Below are 22,197 nucleotides of genomic sequence, written 5' to 3' on the forward strand. Positions count from 1 at the left end.
ATTTAATGGCGTACACATACACGCGGAATCACTCGGACATTTAACGGCGTACACATACACGCGGAATCATTCGGACATTTAACGGCGTACACATACACGCGGAATCACTCGGACATTTAATGGCGTAGACATACACGCGGACTCACTCGGACATTTAACGGCGTACACATACACGCGGAATCATTCGGACATTTAATGGCGTACACATACACGCGGAATCACTCGGACATTTAATGGCGTACACATACACGTGGAATCACTCGGACATTTAATGGCGTAGACATACACGCGGAATCACTCGGACATTTAACGGCGTACACATACACGCGGAATCACTCGGACATTTAACGGCGTACACATACACGCGGAATCACTCGGACATTTAACGGCGTACACATACACGCGGAATCACTCGGACATTTAATGGCGTACACATACACTCAGAATCACTCGGACATTTAATGGCGTAGACATACACGCGGAATCACTCGGACATTTAATGGCGTAGACATACACGCGGAATCACTCGGACATTTAATGGCGTAGACATACACGCGGACTCACTCGGACATTTAACGGCGTAGACATACACGCGGAATCACTCGGACATTTAACGGCGTACACATACACGCGGAATCACTCGGACATTTAATGGCGTAGACATACACGCGGACTCACTCGGACATTTAACGGCGTACACATACACGCGGAATCACTCGGACATTTAACGGCGTACACATACACGCGGAATCACTCGGACATTTAATGGCGTACACATACACGCGGAATCACTCGGACATTTAATGGCGTACACATACACTCAGAATCACTCGGACATTTAATGGCGTAGACATACACGCGGAATCACTCGGACATTTAATGGCGTAGACATACACGCGGACTCACTCGGACATTTAACGGCGTACACATACACGCGGAATAATGGCGTACACATACACGCGGAATCACTCGGACATTTAATGGCGTACACATACACGCGGAATCACTCGGACATTTAATGGCGTAGACATACACGCGGAATCACTCGGACATTTAACGGCGTACACATACACGCGGAATCACTCGGACATTTAATGGCGTAGACATACACGCGGAATCACTCGGACATTTAATGGCGTACACATACACTCAGAATCACTCGGACATTTAATGGCGTAGACATACACGCGGAATCACTCGGACATTTAATGGCGTAGACATACACGCGGAATCACTCGGACATTTAATGGCGTACACATACACGCGGAATCACTCGGACATTTAACGGCGTACACATACACGCGGAATCACTCGGACATTTAATGGCGTACACATACACGCGGAATCACTCGGACATTTAATGGCGTAGACATACACGCGGAATCACTCGGACATTTAATGGCGTAGACATACACGCGGAATCATTCGGACATTTAACGGCGTACACATACACGCGGAATCACTCGGACATTTAATGGCGTAGACATACACGCGGAATCACTCGGACATTTAATGGCGTACACATACACGCGGAATCACTCGGACATTTAACGGCGTACACATACACGCGGAATCACTCGGACATTTAATGGCGTAGACATACACGCGGAATCACTCGGACATTTAATGGTGTAGACATACACGCGGAATCACTCGGACATTTAATGGCGTACACATACACGCGGAATCACTCGGACATTTAATGGCGTACACATACACTCAGAATCACTCGGACATTTAATGGCGTAGACATACACGCGGAATCACTCGGACATTTAACGGCGTACACATACACGCGGAATCACTCGGACATTTAATGGCGTACACATACACGCGGAATCACTCGGACATTTAATGGCGTAGACATACACGCGGAATCACTCGGACATTTAATGGCGTAGACATACACGCGGAATCACTCGGACATTTAATGGCGTAGACATACACGCGGAATCACTCGGACATTTAATGGCGTACACATACACTCAGAATCACTCGGACATTTTATGGCGTACACATACACGCGGAATCACTCGGACATTTAATGGCGTAGACATACACGCGGAATCACTCGGACATTTAATGGCGTAGACATACACGCGGAATCACTCGGACATTTAATGGCGTACACATACACGCGGAATCACTCGGACATTTAACGGCGTACACATACACGCGGAATCACTCGGACATTTAATGGCGTACACATACACGCGGAATCACTCGGACATTTAACGGCGTACACATACACGCGGAATCACTCGGACATTTAATGGCGTAGACATACACGCGGAATCACTCGGACATTTAATGGCGTACACATACACGCGGAATCACTCGGACATTTAACGGCGTACACATACACGCGGAATCACTCGGACATTTAATGGCGTAGACATACACGCGGAATCACTCGGACATTTAATGGCGTAGACATACACGCGGAATCATTCGGACATTTAACGGCGTACACATACACGCGGAATCACTCGGACATTTAATGGCGTACACATACACGTGGAAGATGACGGTTCGTTTCGGCGTGGACATACACGCGGATAGCTAAAAAATGCGTATAGATAACACGCCACTTGACTTGAAAGTGGCGTGTATGTTTACGCAAAGTCATGATGTCATGTTGTATAAAGAGTCCAGGCAAAGGATTGTGGGGAATGCAGTCCTCAATATTAACACAGAGACAAAAAGAAGTGCCCTCTGGAGGAGCTCATGGGCACTGCAGCATGACAATATCATTACGTGCAAAAACATAAATCATACTTTAGTTTAACATTTACTTCCTGATCAGTCATTGTGTTCACATAACTTTATTTGATAACATGTTATAATGAGTATAGTGTAATAAAGTATTTACAAATAATTTGCAAATAGTCAATTATAGTTTATAAACTGTAGTTAATGCATTAATAATCAACAAAATGTTATTGGTTAATTAGCTCATTTGTAAAGAGTTAAATAATGCTTTGTTAAAAGCATATTAACTGTAACTAGTTATCATTTAGATTATGTCAGAGAAAATGGGGGAAATGGCATTAATTAAGTGTTGGTGTTAACCAACATTTATTGGACATTAATTGCATTATTATTAATAGTTCATTACAATGTTTACAAATACATAAAGCCTGTCCCCAAAGCTAAACATACCACCTAAAAAAAAAACTAAAAAAAAACAATGCTGTCAATATGAATTACATGCAAATGCTCATAAGATCGCGTTGTTAAAATACATCAGTAAGGATTAGGGGTAGGTTTATGTGAAAGAATATACAGTTTGTGGAGTATAAAACTCATTATTTCCATGGAAAGTTTCTATAAAACGTGTTTGTGTGTGTGCTTAAACGTTTGAAGGAACACTGAATATGAATTAAATTAATGTTTAGACATGGCTTATATTGGGTTTAGACATCAACCCAATATTCATTTTCATGTAAAACTTGACGTCAGAGCGACGTTGGATTAGTTGGGGTCCAATGTCTTCCTGACGTCACACTGACATACTGTGACTGCTGGGATATGACATATAATTTATAGTCTTCAACTAATAGACATATAGTAAGGACTAAGGGAGATTTGGAGAATGTCGTTTCCATGTGCAAAAGTAACTGGTATGAGGTACTGATGACGAGGACTTGTTGATGCCTTAGTTTACTATTAGATTGTGAAAAATGCAACATTGTGTAGTTGGTTGTAATGTGTATGTGAGCTGGATCACATAATATGCACTGTTTTTGGTGATTTTCTCTGACTCGGTTTCACGGCCTCTTGAACATTTATGACATGCACATTTTATTGTTGTTTTTTGCTGAGATTAAACGTTCGTGTGTGTCCTCATGTTGGGTTGAGTAAGTGGTTGCTTGTGCCCCATCAGAAATATAGAGCCAGAGATGCCACTGGTTAGTTTGTACATGTCTTCTCTACCAACAAATATAGTCCCAAATGAACCCTAAGCCTTGAGAGCCAGGTGTCACCAAGAAACCCATATAGAGAGCATGCTGGTGGAGTGGAGTCACAGGTTTTACTCTATCAGAAAACTGCTTCTCGCTCCAGATGCAGAAGTGAAACATGTATTAGAAAAATGAAGTAGAAATGAAGCAAGAGCAGCGTTTGAAAGTTCTCTATTCTCTAAAACTGACACTTAAGATTTAGTCCTACACTTCACTTATACATTACGACTGAGATGCTCGATAACCACCTTTTAAGAGCAGCTTTGAGACAATAACTATTTTACTCTTATATAAATTCTTAGCAGTGTTCTTGTGAGTAATTCTCAGAGGCTTGATAAATATGGGCCCAGATTCACTACAATCACAACTTTAAAAAAACACACTCACTCACACGCATATATATATATATATATATATATATATATATATATATATATATATATATATATATATATATATATATATAAAAAACATTTGGATTTCATACATTCATTTCTCATTCAAACAAAATCCTGTCATCTCCTCTCTTCCTCTTTCATCTTCATCCTTTTCATCAAAAATGTATTTTAGGTGGACAGATCAATACAGAATAAAGAACATAAAAAAGTGACCAAATGCTTTTCAATCTTCGCTGTTGCTTCGATGCAAATGAACAAACATGCAGTTATTTGATGTGACGAATGTTCAAGTAAGCCAGATATGAGCAGATTCTGCACAATACACTGTATTAAATATGATGATTCACGAGTATTTGTGCTAAATCTGCACAGATTTGGTTTACACAAACTTCCCCAGTAAAGTTAGTAAACGTAGTAACACGCCAGATTGGCTCGTGATTTGACAGCGTTTCCCGCCACAGTTGATTATTACCCGCATTTGGAAAGTGTTAATTTCAAAACTAGCAGGCAAATAAACACAGGAAGTGTTCAAAATACAACGTTTCAGACATTGTATAGAGTAGCACAAGCTAGTGAGGGATTAGAGGTGAAAGCATAGTTTTTTATGTTATAGTAAAATGACATTTTTCATGACAGATTTCAAACATACATTAAAGAATCAAGACATCACTAATTTACGTTAAGTAAAATATAATGATATATCTAGGCTAATATTGTGCATGTATTTAGCAAGAGTTAATTTCCCTGGCGAACTCACAAGCTGTAGACACATGACGTAAATGATATGTGACGTTGTTTACAAGATGTTTTATTGACGTTTTGCCGCGATTAAAGCACTGATTGAGCGATTACACGAGATACACTTCAGTAAGTTGTTTTGTATCTTTCAACATACCTTCATATGTTCCTTCATGTTTATTCTGTAAGTGAATATGATGATCGCTGCCGCTTGAATATACTGTGATCTGTCGCGCCACATCAGAGAGCAAAAAATATAAAAATAAAACCCCGCTAATCTTTGTTTGAATCTTGTGATAAAATGGACAGAATTTGAAAGATGACTCTTTGTTTCTTATTGAAAGTAACAAAACGCAGAGCTTATTACGATTATTCGTGGCTACGCTGTATTCGTATAAGACACGAGACCAAAAGATAACATTTATTTTACATTAGCATGAAGCTGCAGTTTCACTATACATTAATTAGCATACACTTACAAAAAACACTCAAATGCCGCATATCTTTTTTTTCTTACACTTGAACAAACAACTTTACGAGGCTTATCTTGCGCATGCAAACTTAATTTACGAATACAATCTTATGTAGTCTACACTTTAACAAACCCTTGTTTGTAAAACAGGCAAGAAAGTAGGTTCTAGGAGTGTTTTAAGGATAAAACCTCGTAGATTGCGGAAGTTTGAGTTATTGAAAATAATGGACATCTAAGGTTTTTTTTGTTTGTTTATTCAAAGACCGTTTGTCAGCTATTCCTTATATTTTAGTATAATTAGTAAAGCTGTGATGTCACACATTCACCATCACCTCCCTTCTGAACAGTTACCATATCTCCTGTAAGTGCAATACTCCCACTGTTTAGGGCAATATCTTAAAAATTCAGCTGATATTTATATATACTATTCAAAATACTGTAAATATGTTCTGTTAATGTTTATTCTGACTAAACCCAACTGTGAGCTTATATATTTTTATTTTATAGTATTTTCATATTTTTTTTTATAATTTTATTCTTATAGTTTGTATATGTTTTCTAGTTGTATTTGTTTATGTGCACTGGAAGCTTCAGTACCAAGGAAAATTCCGTGTGTGTGCAAGTACACTTGGCAATAAAGCTCTTTCTGATTCTGATGTCAGAGTTTGGCCAGAGGTAGTATTGTACAGTTTAGAAGTCCTGCAGAACAGCGAGGACCTAATCAACTAGAACTCATTAATGTTTCATCTCTCTCTCTCTCACACACACACACACGCACAGGACTGCGGGGTTCATTAACAACTTTCCACCAATCACGTTTCTCGTATCAAGACGCAACATTAGTCGCATTTCAAGACGTGTTGAATCAAGAGATGTGATTGGTGGAAAGTAGTGAGGACGCGCATGCGCGTGTCGTGTTTCCATTTCTGTGGACTTTTGCTGTTTATGACGGTCAGTTATTAGCACTTATTTCGGTTTTAATCTAATTTAACCTAATATGCGTAGGCTAAATAGTACGCTGAAAGTGTTTGAAGAACTTTTGCTAGTTTTTGTTTCGAATGTCACGTCATTTTACAACATCAATACGTCTCTACATTACGTACCCGTGTTAAATTAATTTATACCTGAAGTTCTGCTATTTAACTGTATTGATGTGTTGCTTGTATTAAGCGGTGTACGACTTCCTGTTGTATCACGTTCTCAACACAGTTGTGTAGGGAATACCGGGGCAAGTGGTCACCTTCACTGCAGTTGATGATGATCTCGATTTTATTCAAGCCTTGACTACAATAAAACAAGCAAATATACATTTCCACCGTTATTGTTCTTTATAAACATGAAGTAACTCAGTGATGTAATTAGAATTTTTATAATATGTATGTGTGTGAGTTTGGGACATTAACGCTGCACAGGCATACGAATGAACGTCATTTCCTCCACATCTCACCTCATCATTCATTCTGTGGTAGAAATGACAGGAATAAAATATCAAGACTGCCGTCTTGCTGATAGTGTTAAAACAAGTATAAACATATACATTTTTAAATAAACAAGACTTTTTGACCAGGATAAACAAGACTCTTTGACCAGGATAAAAAGGCATTTAAATGGCTGAAAAATGACAACAGCATGGTAAAAAGACTCATACAAAATTAATGTGACCTTTTAAAATCCAACAAAAAAGAAAAATCGTGTTTAAGGAATGGCTCACCAAAAAAATGTAAATTCAGTCATCAATTACTCTCATGTAGTTCCAAACCCATACGACTTTTATTAATCTTCAAAACAGAAGTGAATGTTTTTAATGAAACCTGAGCTTGCTTTGACCATACTTTAGCATTAAACCGCTCAGCTCATATGGATTACTTTCACCAACTCTTTATGAACTTGTGTCAAGGATTCAACTTTACAAAAAATGAAATGTTGGAAAGACTGATACTTTTAAATACGAAACTAAGCCGCCAGTAGGTGGCGACAGATGACCGTCTAAAGTTAGGGTGCCATCACTAACCCTAAAATTGACGTATACCCCGCCCCCGGGTACACAATTTATAGATTATCATGACAGAATATGCTAATCAATGACTAGAATTTATGTAGCTTGTGTAGTTATCTTCATCAACTAGGCTAACCATTCGGAAATGTCCTGTTGCTTCTACATGTTGTCACTTCTTCTTGAGTCTCTCCATCTTTGTGCGATTCCAGTTAGAATATAAAAGGCTAAAAGTTTTCAAAATGTTCAGTGCATGTGAGTGTGTGCAGGCACGCACGCTCTTGTAGCTCCGCCCCCTGTGCCGGCAGCAGCAGCTCATTTGCATTTAAAGGGACACACAAAAAGTGCATTTTTGCTAACCCTCAAAAAGTGACAATTTTAACGTGCTATAATAAATGATCTGTGGGGTATTTTGAGCTAAAACTTCACATACACACTCTAAGGACATTTTACATCTTATGAAAAGGTCCTTATTGGACCTCTTTAATGTAAATCAAGCCTTAACAGAGTTCACCAGCCAAACGTACAGATAAACATGAGATGAAACCTGAGACCCAACACATGCACTAATGCCGCTTCCCCGTCCCTCTGCAGGAGAAGCCGCCGTCATGGATGATCTGGAGGAGGACCTGACGTGTTCGGTGTGCTATGGCCTCTTCACAGACCCGCGGGTCTTGCCCTGCTCACACACCTTCTGCAAGAGCTGTCTGGAGAGCGTAATGCACGTGTCCGTGGACGTGTCCGTGTGGCGTCCGCTGCGCCTGCCGCTCAAGTGCCCGAGCTGCCGCAGCGTGGCGGAGCTGCCCACCAACGGCCTGGACGCGCTGCCCACCAACGTGTGCCTGAGCGCCATCGTGGAGAAGTACCAGCGGCCGCGCTCCGCCGCCTGCCCCGAACACCCCCCACAGCCCCTCAACGTGTACTGCGTGCAGGACCGGCAGCTCATCTGCGGCGTCTGCCTCACCGTGGGCCGGCACCGCGGACACGCCATTGACGACCTGCAGACGGCGTACGCGAGGGAGCGCGCGGTACAGGCCCGGCTGATGGAGCGGCTGCGCGGCGAGCGCTGGGAGGACGTCTGCGCGCTTACACAGCGCCTACAGCTGGAGAAGCAGCGGAGCGAGGGGCTAATCCAAGACGACCGTGAGTTCACAGTGCAGTTCTTCCAGGACCTGGACCTTATCTTGGCTCGGAAGAGGGAGGAGTTCCTGCAGGCTCTGGAGCGGGCGTGCGCGCGGGTGGCGTGCACGTACGACCCGCTCATCGAGCAGCTGAAGCGGCTCCAGGAAGAGCACGGCGCGGTGATGGCGCTCGGTTCCGATGTGGAGAGCGACGAGAGGCCGCTGGTGTATCTGGAGACGGTGCGCGAGCTGAGGGAGCGAGTGGAGGCTCTGATCCGGACGCCGCTGCCAGAGATCCCCAGCGTTCAGCTGGCGCCGCGAGCCGAGCCCTTCCTCCTGGAGCACTGGAGCCGCCTGAGCGTCAGAGGACTGAGCGACGGGCCGGTGCCGGAGATCTGCTGTCCGGGTCCAGCTCAGCGCGGGCGGCTCCGCACGTCTCCATCCGCTGCGGTCCTGATGATGATGATGCTGGTGCTCACAGGCCTGTGTTTACATCTCTGTGCTAGCGAGTTTCCTGCTGAAGAACCGCTCCGTGACGTCGGGACGCTCCTCTTCTGTCCCATACACAACACTATCATGACATTACACACTTTTATGTCTACTTTAGGAGAAAACATCTCCCAGCATCTGCTCAGCTTTCTCGAAACACTACACTGGTGTTAGACGCTCCAGAAGCTGCACACGCTCAGCCTTCGGGACACACAAGCGGAAGGAGTTTCCGGGTGAAACTGGAAACACGTGTTGTGCACAATTGGCCTCGTTCTTGAAATGAGCAAAAGTACTGTAGTACATGCTTGATAAACATTCTCTTTCCCCACCAGCGCTTTTCCAGCATGTGTTTACAAAAGTTTCATGGCCCCCAGGATATTTTGTTGTATACCTATCTGAACATGCAATATAACAAAAGAACAGAGCCTCTGCTTTTAAACAAAACAAAAACATTGTATTTCAACACTTGAATGTGGGTTTCATAAAAAAGCAACATTTTGAGAAAATTGTGTTCTTAAAGGCTACATGTGGATAAGATTCAGAGATGATGAAAACACAGATGGAGTAGATCGAGTTCATCAACACCTCAAAGCTTCAGTCCTGCAGCTCGTCCTGGGTCCACATTTCATCCAGTAACATTAGGCAGTTTAGATTTATGTTGTTTAGTGTTGATGATCGCTTTATTTTACACATGTATTACATATGATGTCGCTTGTTTTTGCATCTTCTCCTGTGTTGTGATCAGGAGATGCTGTACTCTTTATTTAGATGTGTAATAGCGCTCCCTACCGTATAACAGTGAAAACTCGGATAGCCAGGAAATTCCGTCAACGGCGGGTAAAGAGTTGAAGGGGTCACGATATTACTTATGGCGCTTTTCCATTACCAGTACCAGCTCGACTCGACTCGCCTTGGCTCGCCTCGACTCGGCTCGCTTTTCGTTCCGTTTTCCATTGCAGAAAGTATCGCCACAAATAGTACCCGGTCGTCATAGCGACGCCTTTCGTTCCTCGTTGCCCCATCAAGCTCTCGCTGGATCCTCTCTTCGGCAACCAAACAAAGGAATGCCTGCACCTCCTCGTTTGACCACGGCGTATTCTTCCGAGTTGCCATAATAATAGTAGTAAGTTTAGTAACTATCTCTGGCTAAACTATTTAAAAAAGGCGGGGTTATTCTGGATACTCCATCTGGCGCGTGCAATGATGACGCAGTGAATAGTGACGATTCTCTCTGACCAATCAGCAGTCGGCATTGTTTTCACGTCACATTTTAGTATCGCCTTAGCTCGCTTAGAACCTCGCCGGAGGTGGTACGAAAAAAAGTACCCGAAAGCAGGTACAGGTACAACTTTTACACAGTGGAAAACCAAACAAAGGCGAGTCGAGTCGAGCCGAGCCGAGCCAAGGCGAGCTGGTACTGTGTAGTGGAAAAGCGCCATTAGTCTCAACATGTTCCTTATGGTTCAAATAATTTTAACCTTTAAAAAAGTATCAATTAATAAATTAGTTATGGATGTTTTGAAAACCTCTATAAACAAAACCAGTATCATGGAATAGTTTATAGTTACCCTTTGTGATGTAGCAGCAGTCAGATTCAGGACCGGTCACTTCCTCTTCCAACACGTCTCTTGTGAACGCTGCATTAAACTGTGCACCGATTACAAAACAATTATATAATCCTCCAACATCGCGATCCAGGACGAGGTTGAAGCCCAGTGCACTCGCTCCGGCAGTTACAGGAGCGATGAGCTGGAGCTAGCGTGGACGTGCTAGTCACACGCAAACATCTTCCAGTGACGCGTCACAATGTGGAGGAAGTAAAAACATTCTTAATATCAACAAATGGTATTGTTGAAGTCTTGAACTTACTTTTATAGTACAATGACGTCCCGATTCCCCATGTCACGACCCCTTGAACACCAGCTGCTCAGACAACTGATGCACTTTCCAGTCTGTCGCAACCATGCAGCACAAATAGACTACATTACCCATGATGCATCAGACGGCACTGCAGCCGGTTTTAGACACTATGGACCCCACTGGCTACAGGAGCACGAGGAGATGCCTGAATGCATCTTTCTACATATTTGGGACCAACTTTTATGAACCGTTTGTACATTCCTAATTTTTCCATTCAGTCTTTGCTTTTAGTAATAATACATAGTAGCTAAAAACCCTACTATTTTCACCTAAAGAAATATGAATGTTAACCCTTTCGGTGGCTCAGATTATGTTCAATGGTTGCAGTGCTGAAGATGAATAAAGCTCTTCTGTACTGAGGTTTCTTCTGGTTATTTAAGACAGGAGTGAAGGTAAACCACTCAAACTCATGGCTAGTTCACACACACACACACACACACACACACACACACACACACACACACACACACACACACACACACACACACACACACACACACACACACACACAGGTCAGACTACAGGACTTGCTCTGGAGTCTTGCAGTCGTTGTGGTGTTCACACTACATAAAGGGGCTCACACACACACACACTACACGAGCTGACAACAACCGTCACCCAACGACTCGACCCAGTCCCCAAACCATGTTTTGCATGAAAACACACGCGAGAAGTGGAATGAGAAATGATGCGAAATAGGAGTTGTCTATTTGAAAACGGACGCCGGGAGTTAAAAGAGTGAGAATTAACCATGGTTTTATCATAGGCGTATTGAACATTTGTATAACCAAATAAATACTACAGTTAGATTTTTTAAAATTTTTTAGCAAGACTGATTAATTTGTGGTTTTGTGAGATTTCCTGTGTTTACAGTCCAGACTCTGGATGAAAATATGTTAGTGTGTGTTGTGCTGCCTGTCACATCATGGCACACACACACTCTACGAGCAAAACGGTTAAATCTAGGATTTTTGTCCTCATGTTTGGGGTCCATCACATTTTGAAAATCTTATAAGATGTAAAAAAATTATTTTGGTGTGTACTCAGCATAACATGTAAAGTTCACACTACATGATTATAAGCCTGATTTGCAAAAGGCTCAAATCATCAAGAGCTTATGGTGTTGTAGTAAAGACGTAAAGGTGTCACAAAACTCAAAACAGTAAATTTAATGTTTATTTAAAACAGCAGTGCAGTGAGAACATGATAACATCGCATGTTACACCTACTATACTATAGTAATAAGTCATGGTTTATAAAAGGCTAAAGGAGCGAGCAGAAGGATGAAGGACCTGTAGGAGGTTTGCAGTGATGTTCACACGGTCTCGATCTCCCGCAGGACGATGGCTTTGGGGTTGATGGCCACGTTCTTGGTGGTGTTGTGTGTCTTATAGATGCCGATGAGCCGGTCGGCCATCTCAAACATGTTGTTCCTCAGGGAGATGATGATGAACTGAGCATTCTTGGTCTGTTCCTGAAACAGTGTGGGAAAGATGACGTTACAACGGTTCTTTTGATGGGGATTTTCCTGAACAATCAGTGATTCCGTTACATTATTCTTCAGGATGCCACTGAACGCTGCACTGCGAATGAAAGGATGTGTGTTTCTTACCACATGTGTGCTGTCAGGACCAGCCGCCAATGAATAAACTACTTAAATTATATTCAGCATTATATAATGATGATGCAATGGGGGATATTTCAATGTGTTGGTCTTGATAATACAGGGTTGCAGCACACTTTCTAAAGTCAAATTTAAGAACTGAGGAATCAAAAATTAATACTGTACATTACATCTGGATATTTCAGTTTTGTTGATGATGTGTGTGTGCTGGTGCCATGGCTGGTTTAGGTCTGTCGTTTACAGCAGACTCAAACACAGTCATATTATTTATATTCTATGCAGTAGGGATGGGACGATTACCGGTTTCACTATAAACCACGATAAAATGTACTGACGGTTAGTATTATCGTTTAAAATTAAATTATCATTAAAACCGTGTTTGATTATCGCGATTTTAATAACCCACTATAAATCCTGTCCAGCCAGCAACAGTTTGACGCAGGCGCGCAATGTTGGGTTTTTCTTTTTTATTCGAGAAGGAATGGCGGAAGGCAGTGACCGTGTTCGGGAGATTTTTCAGCCTTTTAAGAGGACCAAATCTGAGCTGTGGTCATATTTTGACATTTACAAAAGTCCTGAGGGAAACTTAATCGAGGATGGTCACTCTGTCTGCAGAACATGCTCAAAAAAAGTCGCAGTGATAGAGGTAAACACTTCAAATCTGCCGAGTCGTCCTGTGTGACCATCACACACTGTTGTAGCGAACGCAAGGCAAGTTAACTTGGATCTCAATACTAAAACTACGTCTGGGAAATAATTGGGCACAAAATGTTGTTTTAAGTTGAAATATTTTATCTCACTCACTTGAAATAAACTTGAAGCTTCCGCGAAGTAAAGTTCGCAGCAAGTGTCTTTGAGCCAAAGACGAACGAACAAGTTCAAACAAGACTATTAAGAGTGACATTTAAGAAATAATAATGTATATTCATTGTACACTTATAACACCAATTTTTTTTTTTACCACATAATTACGGGGACATATTGAATAGAGATTAATGTCAAGATTAATTATCAAATTCTGTAAACAATAGTCAACTCTTATTTAATTTTCAATACAATTAAAAACGGAGACGCAAGATGACAAGTTGTATTTGAATGAAATGAGAGCGCGCGTCCGTTGTGATGCATGGATGTGCGCTGAGTTATATGTTGCTATGGACGACGGTCATTATAAGGAAGGAAATGCCACAGAATAGAATCTTGCTTTAAAAAGTGCATAGAGCTGCTTGTTTTATTTGTTGTTTGTTGATTCTCAAATATAAAACTTGTTGAAATGTTTTCAGTGAGAGTATCAGTTCTTTTTTTAACACTTTCATCTTGTTTTAACAAAACCGTGATAATATTGATAATCACGATAATTTCGGTCACTATAATCGTGATATGAAATTTTCATACCGTCCCATCCCTACTATGCAGTGGTCAGTTCACAGCAGTGACCCAAATTAACATTTTTATTCATGTGCAATATTTGCCAGCTTTAATTGATTTCCAGGGGCATTTTCACCTTTACATGTGAATTTTTTTCTAAACGTAGCCTATTAGATGTATGCATCACCTTTTATTTCAAATTGTAACATTGAAATTAAATCTATTAGAATACCGTCATAGCAGGATAGGGCTGTTACCAGTACACTGAAATCATTATCAACGAAATCCATCAGAGGACACACAGAAGAGGGGCTGCACGATATTGAAGAAAAATGCGATAACTCATATAATGCGATATTCGATTCGATAATGCTTAAAGTGTGTAAAATAAACGTGAATTATCTTAAAAATATATTTTAAATGATATAACCTACACGTATATGGGTGTGGTATAAGAGTGTGTGTGATGAGTGCACACACGTATATTGGTCTGGTATAAGAGTGTGTGTGATGAGTGCACACGTATATGGGTGTGGTATAAGAGTGTGTGGTGAGTGCACACGTATATTGGTCTGGTATAAGAGTGTGTGTGATGAGTGCACACGTATATGGGTGTGGTATAAGAGTGTGTGGTGAGTGCACACGTATATGGGTGTGGTATAAGAGTGTGTGTGATGAGTGCACACGTATATGGGTGTGGTATAAGAGTGTGTGTGATGAGTGCACACACGTATATGGGTGTGGTATAAGAGTGTGTGTGATGAGTGCACACACGTATATGGGTGTGGTATAAGAGTGTGTGGGGAGTGCACACACGTATATGGGTGTGGTATAAGAGTGTGTGTGATGAGTGCACACACGTATATTGGTCTGGTATAAGAGTGTGTGTGATGAGTGCACACGTATATGGGTGTGGTATAAGAGTGTGTGTGATGAGTGCACACGTATATGGGTGTGGTATAAGAGTGTGTGTGATGAGTGCACACACGTATATGGGTGTGGTATAAGAGTGTGTGTGATGAGTGCACACACGTATATTGGTCTTGTATAAGAGTGTGTGTGGTGAGTGCACACGTATATGGGTGTGGTATAAGAGTGTGTGTGATGAGTGCACATGTATATGGGTGTGGTATAAGAGTGTGTGTGGTGAGTGCACACGTATATGGGTGTGGTATAAGAGTGTGTGTGATGAGTGCACACGTATATGGGTGTGGTATAAGAGTGTGTGTGATGAGTGCACACGTATATGGGTGTGGTATAAGAGTGTGTGTGATGAGTGCACACACGTATATGGGTGTGGTATAAGAGTGTGTGTGATGAGTGCACACACGTATATGGGTGTGGTATAAGAGTGTGTGGGGAGTGCACACACGTATATGGGTGTGGTATAAGAGTGTGTGTGATGAGTGCACACACGTATATTGGTCTGGTATAAGAGTGTGTGTGATGAGTGCACACGTATATGGGTGTGGTATAAGAGTGTGTGTGATGAGTGCACACGTATATGGGTGTGGTATAAGAGTGTGTGTGATGAGTGCACACACGTATATGGGTGTGGTATAAGAGTGTGTGTGATGAGTGCACACACGTATATTGGTCTTGTATAAGAGTGTGTGTGGTGAGTGCACACGTATATGGGTGTGGTATAAGAGTGTGTGTGATGAGTGCACATGTATATGGGTGTGGTATAAGAGTGTGTGTGGTGAGTGCACACGTATATGGGTGTGGTATAAGAGTGTGTGTGATGAGTGCACACGTATATGGGTGTGGTATAAGAGTGTGTGTGATGAGTGCACACGTATATGGGTGTGGTATAAGAGTGTGTGTGATGAGTGCACACACGTATATGGGTGTGGTATAAGAGTGTGTGTGATGAGTGCACACACGTATATTGGTCTGGTATAAGAGTGTGTGTGGTGAGTGCACACACGTATATGGGTGTGGTATAAGAGTGTGTGTGGTGAGTGCACACACGTATATGGGTGTGGTATAAGAGTGTGTGTGATGAGTGCACACACGTATATTGGTCTGGTATAAGAGTGTGTGTGGGGAGTGCACACACGTATATGGGTGTGGTATAAGAGTGTGTGTGCTGAGTGCACACGTATATGGGTGTGGTATAAGAGTGTGTGTGGTGAGTGCACACGTATATGGGTGTGGTATAAGAGTGTGTGTGATGAGTGCACACGTATATGGGTGTGGTATAAGAGTGTGTGTGATGAGTGCACACACGTATATGGGTGTGGTATAAGAGTGTGTGTGGTGAGTGCACACGTATATGGGTGTGGTATAAGAGTGTGTGTGGTGAGTGCACACGTATATGGGTGTGGTATAAGAGTGTGTGTGGTGAGTGCACACGTATATGGGTGTGGTATAAGAGTTTGTGTGATGAGTGCACACGTATATGGGTGTGGTATAAGAGTGTGTGTGGTGAGTGCACACGTATATGGGTGTGGTATAAGAGTGTGTGTGGTGAGTGCACACGTATATGGGTGTGGTATAAGAGTGTGAGGGGAGTGCACACACGTATATGGGTGTGGTATAAGAGTGTGTGTGGGGAGTGCACACACGTATATGGGTGTGGTATAAGAGTGTGTGTGGTGAGTGCACACGTATATGGGTGTGGTATAAGAGTGTGTGTGGGGAGTGCACACACGTATATGGGTGTGGTATAAGAGTGTGTGTGGTGAGTGCACACACGTATATGGGTGTGGTATAAGAGTGTGTGTGGTGAGGGCACACGTATATGGGTGTGGTATAAGAGTTTGTGTGATGAGTGCACACGTATATGGGTGTGGTATAAGAGTGTGTGTGGTGAGTGCACACGTATATGGGTGTGGTATAAGAGTGTGTGGGGAGTGCACACACGTATATGGGTGTGGTATAAGAGTGTGTGTGATGAGTGCACACACGTATATGGGTGTGGTATAAGAGTGTGTGTGGTGAGTGCACACGTATATGGGTGTGGTATAAGAGTGTGTGTGATGAGTGCACACGTATATGGGTGTGGTATAAGAGTGTGTGTGGTGAGTGCACACGTATATGGGTGTGGTATAAGAGTGTGTGTGGGGAGTGCACACACGTATATGGGTGTGGTATAAGAGTGTGTGTGGTGAGTGCACACGTATATGGGTGTGGTATAAGAGTGTGTGTGATGAGTGCACACGTATATGGGTGTGGTATAAGAGTGTGTGTAATGAGTGCACACGTATATGGGTGTGGTATAAGAGTGTGTGGGGAGTGCACACACGTATATGGGTGTGGTATAAGAGTGTGTGTGATGAGTGCACACGTATATGGGTGTGGTATAAGAGTGTGTGGGGAGTGCACACACGTATATGGGTCTGGTATAAGAGTGTGTGTGATGAGTGCACACGTATATGGGTGTGGTATAAGAGTGTGTGGGGAGTGCACACACGTATATGGGTGTGGTATAAGAGTGTGTGTGATGAGTGCACATGTATATGGGTGTGGTATAAGAGTGTGTGTGGTGAGTGCACACGTATATGGGTGTGGTATAAGAGTGTGTGTGGTGAGTGCACACGTATATGGGTGTGGTATAAGAGTTTGTGTGATGAGTGCACACGTATATGGGTGTGGTATAAGAGTGTGTGTGATGAGTGCACACGTATATGGGTGTGGTATAAGAGTGTGTGGGGAGTGCACACACGTATATGGGTGTGGTATAAGAGTGTGTGTGATGAGTGCACACACGTATATTGGTCTGGTATAAGAGTGTGTGTGGTGAGTGCACACGTATATGGGTGTGGTATAAGAGTGTGTGTGGTGAGTGCACACGTATATGGGTGTGGTATAAGAGTGTGTGTGATGAGTGCACACGTATATGGGTGTGGTATAAGAGTGTGTGTGATGAGTGCACACACGTATATGGGTGTGGTATAAGAGTGTGTGTGATGAGTGCACACGTATATGGGTGTGGTATATGAGTGTGTGGGGAGTGCACACACGTATATGGGTGTGGTATAAGAGTGTGTGTGATGAGTGCACACACGTATATTGGTCTGGTATAAGAGTGTGTGTGGTGAGTGCACACGTATATGGGTGTGGTATAAGAGTGTGTGTGGTGAGTGCACACGTATATGGGTGTGGTATAAGAGTGTGTGTGATGAGTGCACACGTATATGGGTGTGGTATAAGAGTGTGTGTGATGAGTGCACACACGTATATGGGTGTGGTATAAGAGTGTGTGGGGAGTGCACACACGTATATGGGTGTGGTATAAGAGTGTGTGTGATGAGTGCACACACGTATATTGGTCTGGTATAAGAGTGTGTGTGGTGAGTGCACACGTATATGGGTGTGGTATAAGAGTGTGTGTGGTGAGTGCACACGTATATGGGTGTGGTATAAGAGTGTGTGTGATGAGTGCACACACGTATATGGGTGTGGTATAAGAGTGTGTGTGATGAGTGCACACGTATATGGGTGTGGTATATGAGTGTGTGGGGAGTGCACACACGTATATGGGTGTGGTATAAGAGTGTGTGGGGAGTGCACACACGTATATGGGTGTGGTATAAGAGTGTGTGTGATGAGTGCACACACGTATATGGGTGTGGTATAAGAGTGTGTGTGGTGAGTGCACACGTATATGGGTGTGGTATAAGAGTGTGTGTGGGGAGTGCACACACGTATATGGGTGTGGTATAAGAGTGTGTGTGGTGAGTGCACACGTATATGGGTGTGGTATAAGAGTGTGTGTGATGAGTGCACACGTATATGGGTGTGGTATAAGAGTGTGTGTAATGAGTGCACACGTATATGGGTGTGGTATAAGAGTGTGTGGGGAGTGCACACACGTATATGGGTGTGGTATAAGAGTGTGTGTGATGAGTGCACACGTATATGGGTGTGGTATAAGAGTGTGTGGGGAGTGCACACACGTATATGGGTCTGGTATAAGAGTGTGTGTGATGAGTGCACACGTATATGGGTGTGGTATAAGAGTGTGTGGGGAGTGCACACGTATATGGGTGTGGTATAAGAGTGTGTGTGATGAGTGCACACGTATATGGGTGTGGTATAAGAGTGTGTGTGATGAGTGCACACACGTATATGGGTGTGGTATAAGAGTGTGTGTGGTGAGTGCACACGTATATGGGTGTGGTATAAGAGTGTGTGTGATGAGTGCACACACGTATATGGGTGTGGTATATGAGTGTGTGGGGAGTGCACACACGTATATGGGTGTGGTATAAGAGTGTGTGGGGAGTGCACACACGTATATTGGTCTGGTATAAGAGTGTGTGTGGTGAGTGCACACGTATATGGGTGTGGTATAAGAGTGTGTGTGGTGAGTGCACACGTATATGGGTGTGGTATAAGAGTGTGTGTGATGAGTGCACACGTAAATGGGTGTGGTATAAGAGTGTGTGTGGTGAGTGCACACGTATATGGGTGTGGTATAAGAGTGTGTGTGATGAGTGCACACGTATATGGGTGTGGTATAAGAGTGTTTGTGATGAGTGCACACACGTATATGGGTGTGGTATAAGAGTGTGTGTGGTGAGTGCACACGTATATGGGTGTGGTATAAGAGTGTGTGTGATGAGTGCACACACGTATATGGGTGTGGTATAAGAGTGTGTGTGATGAGTGCACACACGTATATGGGTGTGGTATAAGAGTGTGTGTGGTGAGTGCACACGTATATGGGTGTGGTATAAGAGTGTGAGGGGAGTGCACACACGTATATGGGTGTGGTATAAGAGTGTGTGTGGTGAGTGCACACACGTATATGGGTGTGGTATAAGAGTGTGTGTGGTGAGTGCACACGTATATGGGTGTGGTATAAGAGTGTGAGGGGAGTGCACACACGTATATGGGTGTGGTATAAGAGTGTGTGTGGTGAGTGCACACGTATATGGGTGTGGTATAAGAGTGTGTGTGATGAGTGCACACGTATATGGGTGTGGTATAAGAGTGTGTGTGGTGAGTGCACACACGTATATGGGTGTGGTATAAGAGTGTGTGTGATGAGTGCACACGTATATGGGTGTGGTATAAGAGTGTGAGGGGAGTGCACACACGTATATGGGTGTGGTATAAGAGTGTGTGTGGTGAGTGCACACACGTATATGGGTGTGGTATAAGAGTGTGTGTGGTGAGTGCACACGTATATGGGTGTGGTATAAGAGTGTGAGGGGAGTGCACACACGTATATGGGTGTGGTATAAGAGTGTGTGTGGTGAGTGCACACACGTATATGGGTGTGGTATAAGAGTGTGTGTGGTGAGTGCACACACGTATATGGGTGTGGTATAAGAGTGTGTGTGATGAGTGCACACGTATATGGGTGTGGTATAAGAGTGTGAGGGGAGTGCACACACGTATATGGGTGTGGTATAAGAGTGTGTGTGGTGAGTGCACACACGTATATGGGTGTGGTATAAGAGTGTGTGTGGTGAGTGCACACGTATATGGGTGTGGTATAAGAGTGTGAGGGGAGTGCACACACGTATATGGGTGTGGTATAAGAGTGTGTGTGGTGAGTGCACACACGTATATGGGTGTGGTATAAGAGTGTGTGTGGTGAGTGCACACACGTATATGGGTGTGGTATAAGAGTGTGTGTGATGAGTGCACACGTATATGGCTGTGGTATAAGAGTGTGAGGGGAGTGCACACACGTATATGGGTGTGGTATAAGAGTGTGTGTGGTGAGTGCACACGTATATGGGTGTGGTATAAGAGTGTGTGGGGAGTGCACACACGTATATGGGTGTGGTATAAGAGTGTGTGTGGTGAGTGCACACACGTATATGGGTGTGGTATAAGAGTGTGTGTGATGAGTGCACACGTATATGGCTGTGGTATAAGAGTGTGAGGGGAGTGCACACACGTATATGGGTGTGGTATAAGAGTGTGTGTGGTGAGTGCACACGTATATGGGTGTGGTATAAGAGTGTGTGGGGAGTGCACACACGTATATGGGTGTGGTATAAGAGTGTGTGTGGTGAGTGCACACACGTATATGGGTGTGGTATAAGAGTGTGTGTGATGAGTGCACACGTATATGGCTGTGGTATAAGAGTGTGAGGGGAGTGCACACACGTATATGGGTGTGGTATAAGAGTGTGTGTGGTGAGTGCACACACGTATATGGGTGTGGTATAAGAGTGTGTGTGATCAGTGCACACACGTATATTGGTCTGGTATAAGAGTGTGTGTGGTGAGTGCACACACGTATATGGGTGTGGTATAAGAGTGTGTGTGATCAGTGCACACACGTATATGGGTGTGGTATAAGAGTGTGTGTGGTGAGTGCACACACGTATATGGGTGTGGTATAAGAGTGTGTGTGGTGAGTGCACACGTATATGGGTGTGGTATAAGAGTGTGTGTGATGAGTGCACACGTATATGGGTGTGGTATAAAAGTGTGTGTGATGAGTGCACACGTATATGGGTGTGGTATAAGAGTGTGTGTGATGAGTGCACACGTATATGGGTGTGGTATAAGAGTGTGTGTGATGAGTGCACACACGTATATGGGTGTGGTATAAGAGTGTGTGTGATGAGTGCACACACGTATATGGGTGTGGTATAAGAGTGTGTGTGGTGAGTGCACACGTATATGGGTGTGGTATAAGAGTGTGTGTGATGAGTGCACACGTATATGGGTGTGGTATAAGAGTGTGTGTGATGAGTGCACACACGTATATGGGTGTGGTATAAGAGTGTGTGCGGAGTGCACACACGTATATGGGTGTAGTATAAGAGTGTGTGGTGAGTGCACACACGTATATGGGTGTGGTATAAGTGTGTGTGTGGTGAGTGCACATACGTATATATAGCAGGCCACGATGGAGACGTTCTTGAAGTCGAGCGCGGCGTCGATCTCGTCCATGAAGTAGAGCGGCGTGGGCTTGAAGTGGTGCAGCGCGAACACCAGCGCCAGAGAGCTGAGCGTCTTCTCTCCACCCGACAGGTTGTAGATCTTCTTCCAGCTCTTCTTAGGAGGACGCACACTAGGAGCAAAGCCGTCGAGACATCAGAGCGGGACCACACTGAGAAACGACCCAACAGACCTTATTCACAGCAGCGCCATTTCGGATTATTAGCAGGAATGAAAGTTAGGCTGTGAGGCGAG

General features: G+C 43.4%; 2 protein-coding genes across 2 annotated transcripts in view; one reads left to right on the top strand and one right to left on the bottom strand.

Annotated features, from left to right (window-relative positions):
- Positions 1 to 6,456: 6,456 nt before the first annotated feature.
- trim59 (tripartite motif containing 59) lies at positions 6,457 to 11,453 on the top strand. Its single transcript, XM_077197320.1, has 2 exons — positions 6,457 to 6,521; positions 8,158 to 11,453. The coding sequence occupies exon 2, from the start codon at positions 8,172 to 8,174 to the stop codon at positions 9,345 to 9,347; it is 1,176 nt and encodes a 391-aa protein (XP_077053435.1). The 5' UTR covers positions 6,457 to 6,521; positions 8,158 to 8,171; the 3' UTR covers positions 9,348 to 11,453.
- A 794-nt stretch (positions 11,454 to 12,247) lies between these two features.
- smc4 (structural maintenance of chromosomes 4) overlaps positions 12,248 to 22,197 on the bottom strand; it is a 59,497-nt gene continuing 49,547 nt past the window's right edge. Inside the window, exons 23-24 of the mRNA XM_077197321.1 lie at positions 21,892 to 22,075; positions 12,248 to 12,567 (exon numbers count right to left, since the gene is read on the bottom strand). Of these exons, the coding sequence (XP_077053436.1) occupies positions 12,409 to 12,567; positions 21,892 to 22,075 (343 nt within the window). The 3' untranslated portion in view covers positions 12,248 to 12,408. The remainder of the gene's footprint in view (positions 12,568 to 21,891; positions 22,076 to 22,197) is intronic.

This window comes from Siphateles boraxobius, unplaced genomic scaffold, assembly GCF_051911475.1.
Source record: "Siphateles boraxobius isolate OS27281-9 unplaced genomic scaffold, OSU_SipBor_1 39, whole genome shotgun sequence".
NCBI classification, from domain to species: domain Eukaryota; kingdom Metazoa; phylum Chordata; class Actinopteri; order Cypriniformes; family Leuciscidae; genus Siphateles; species Siphateles boraxobius.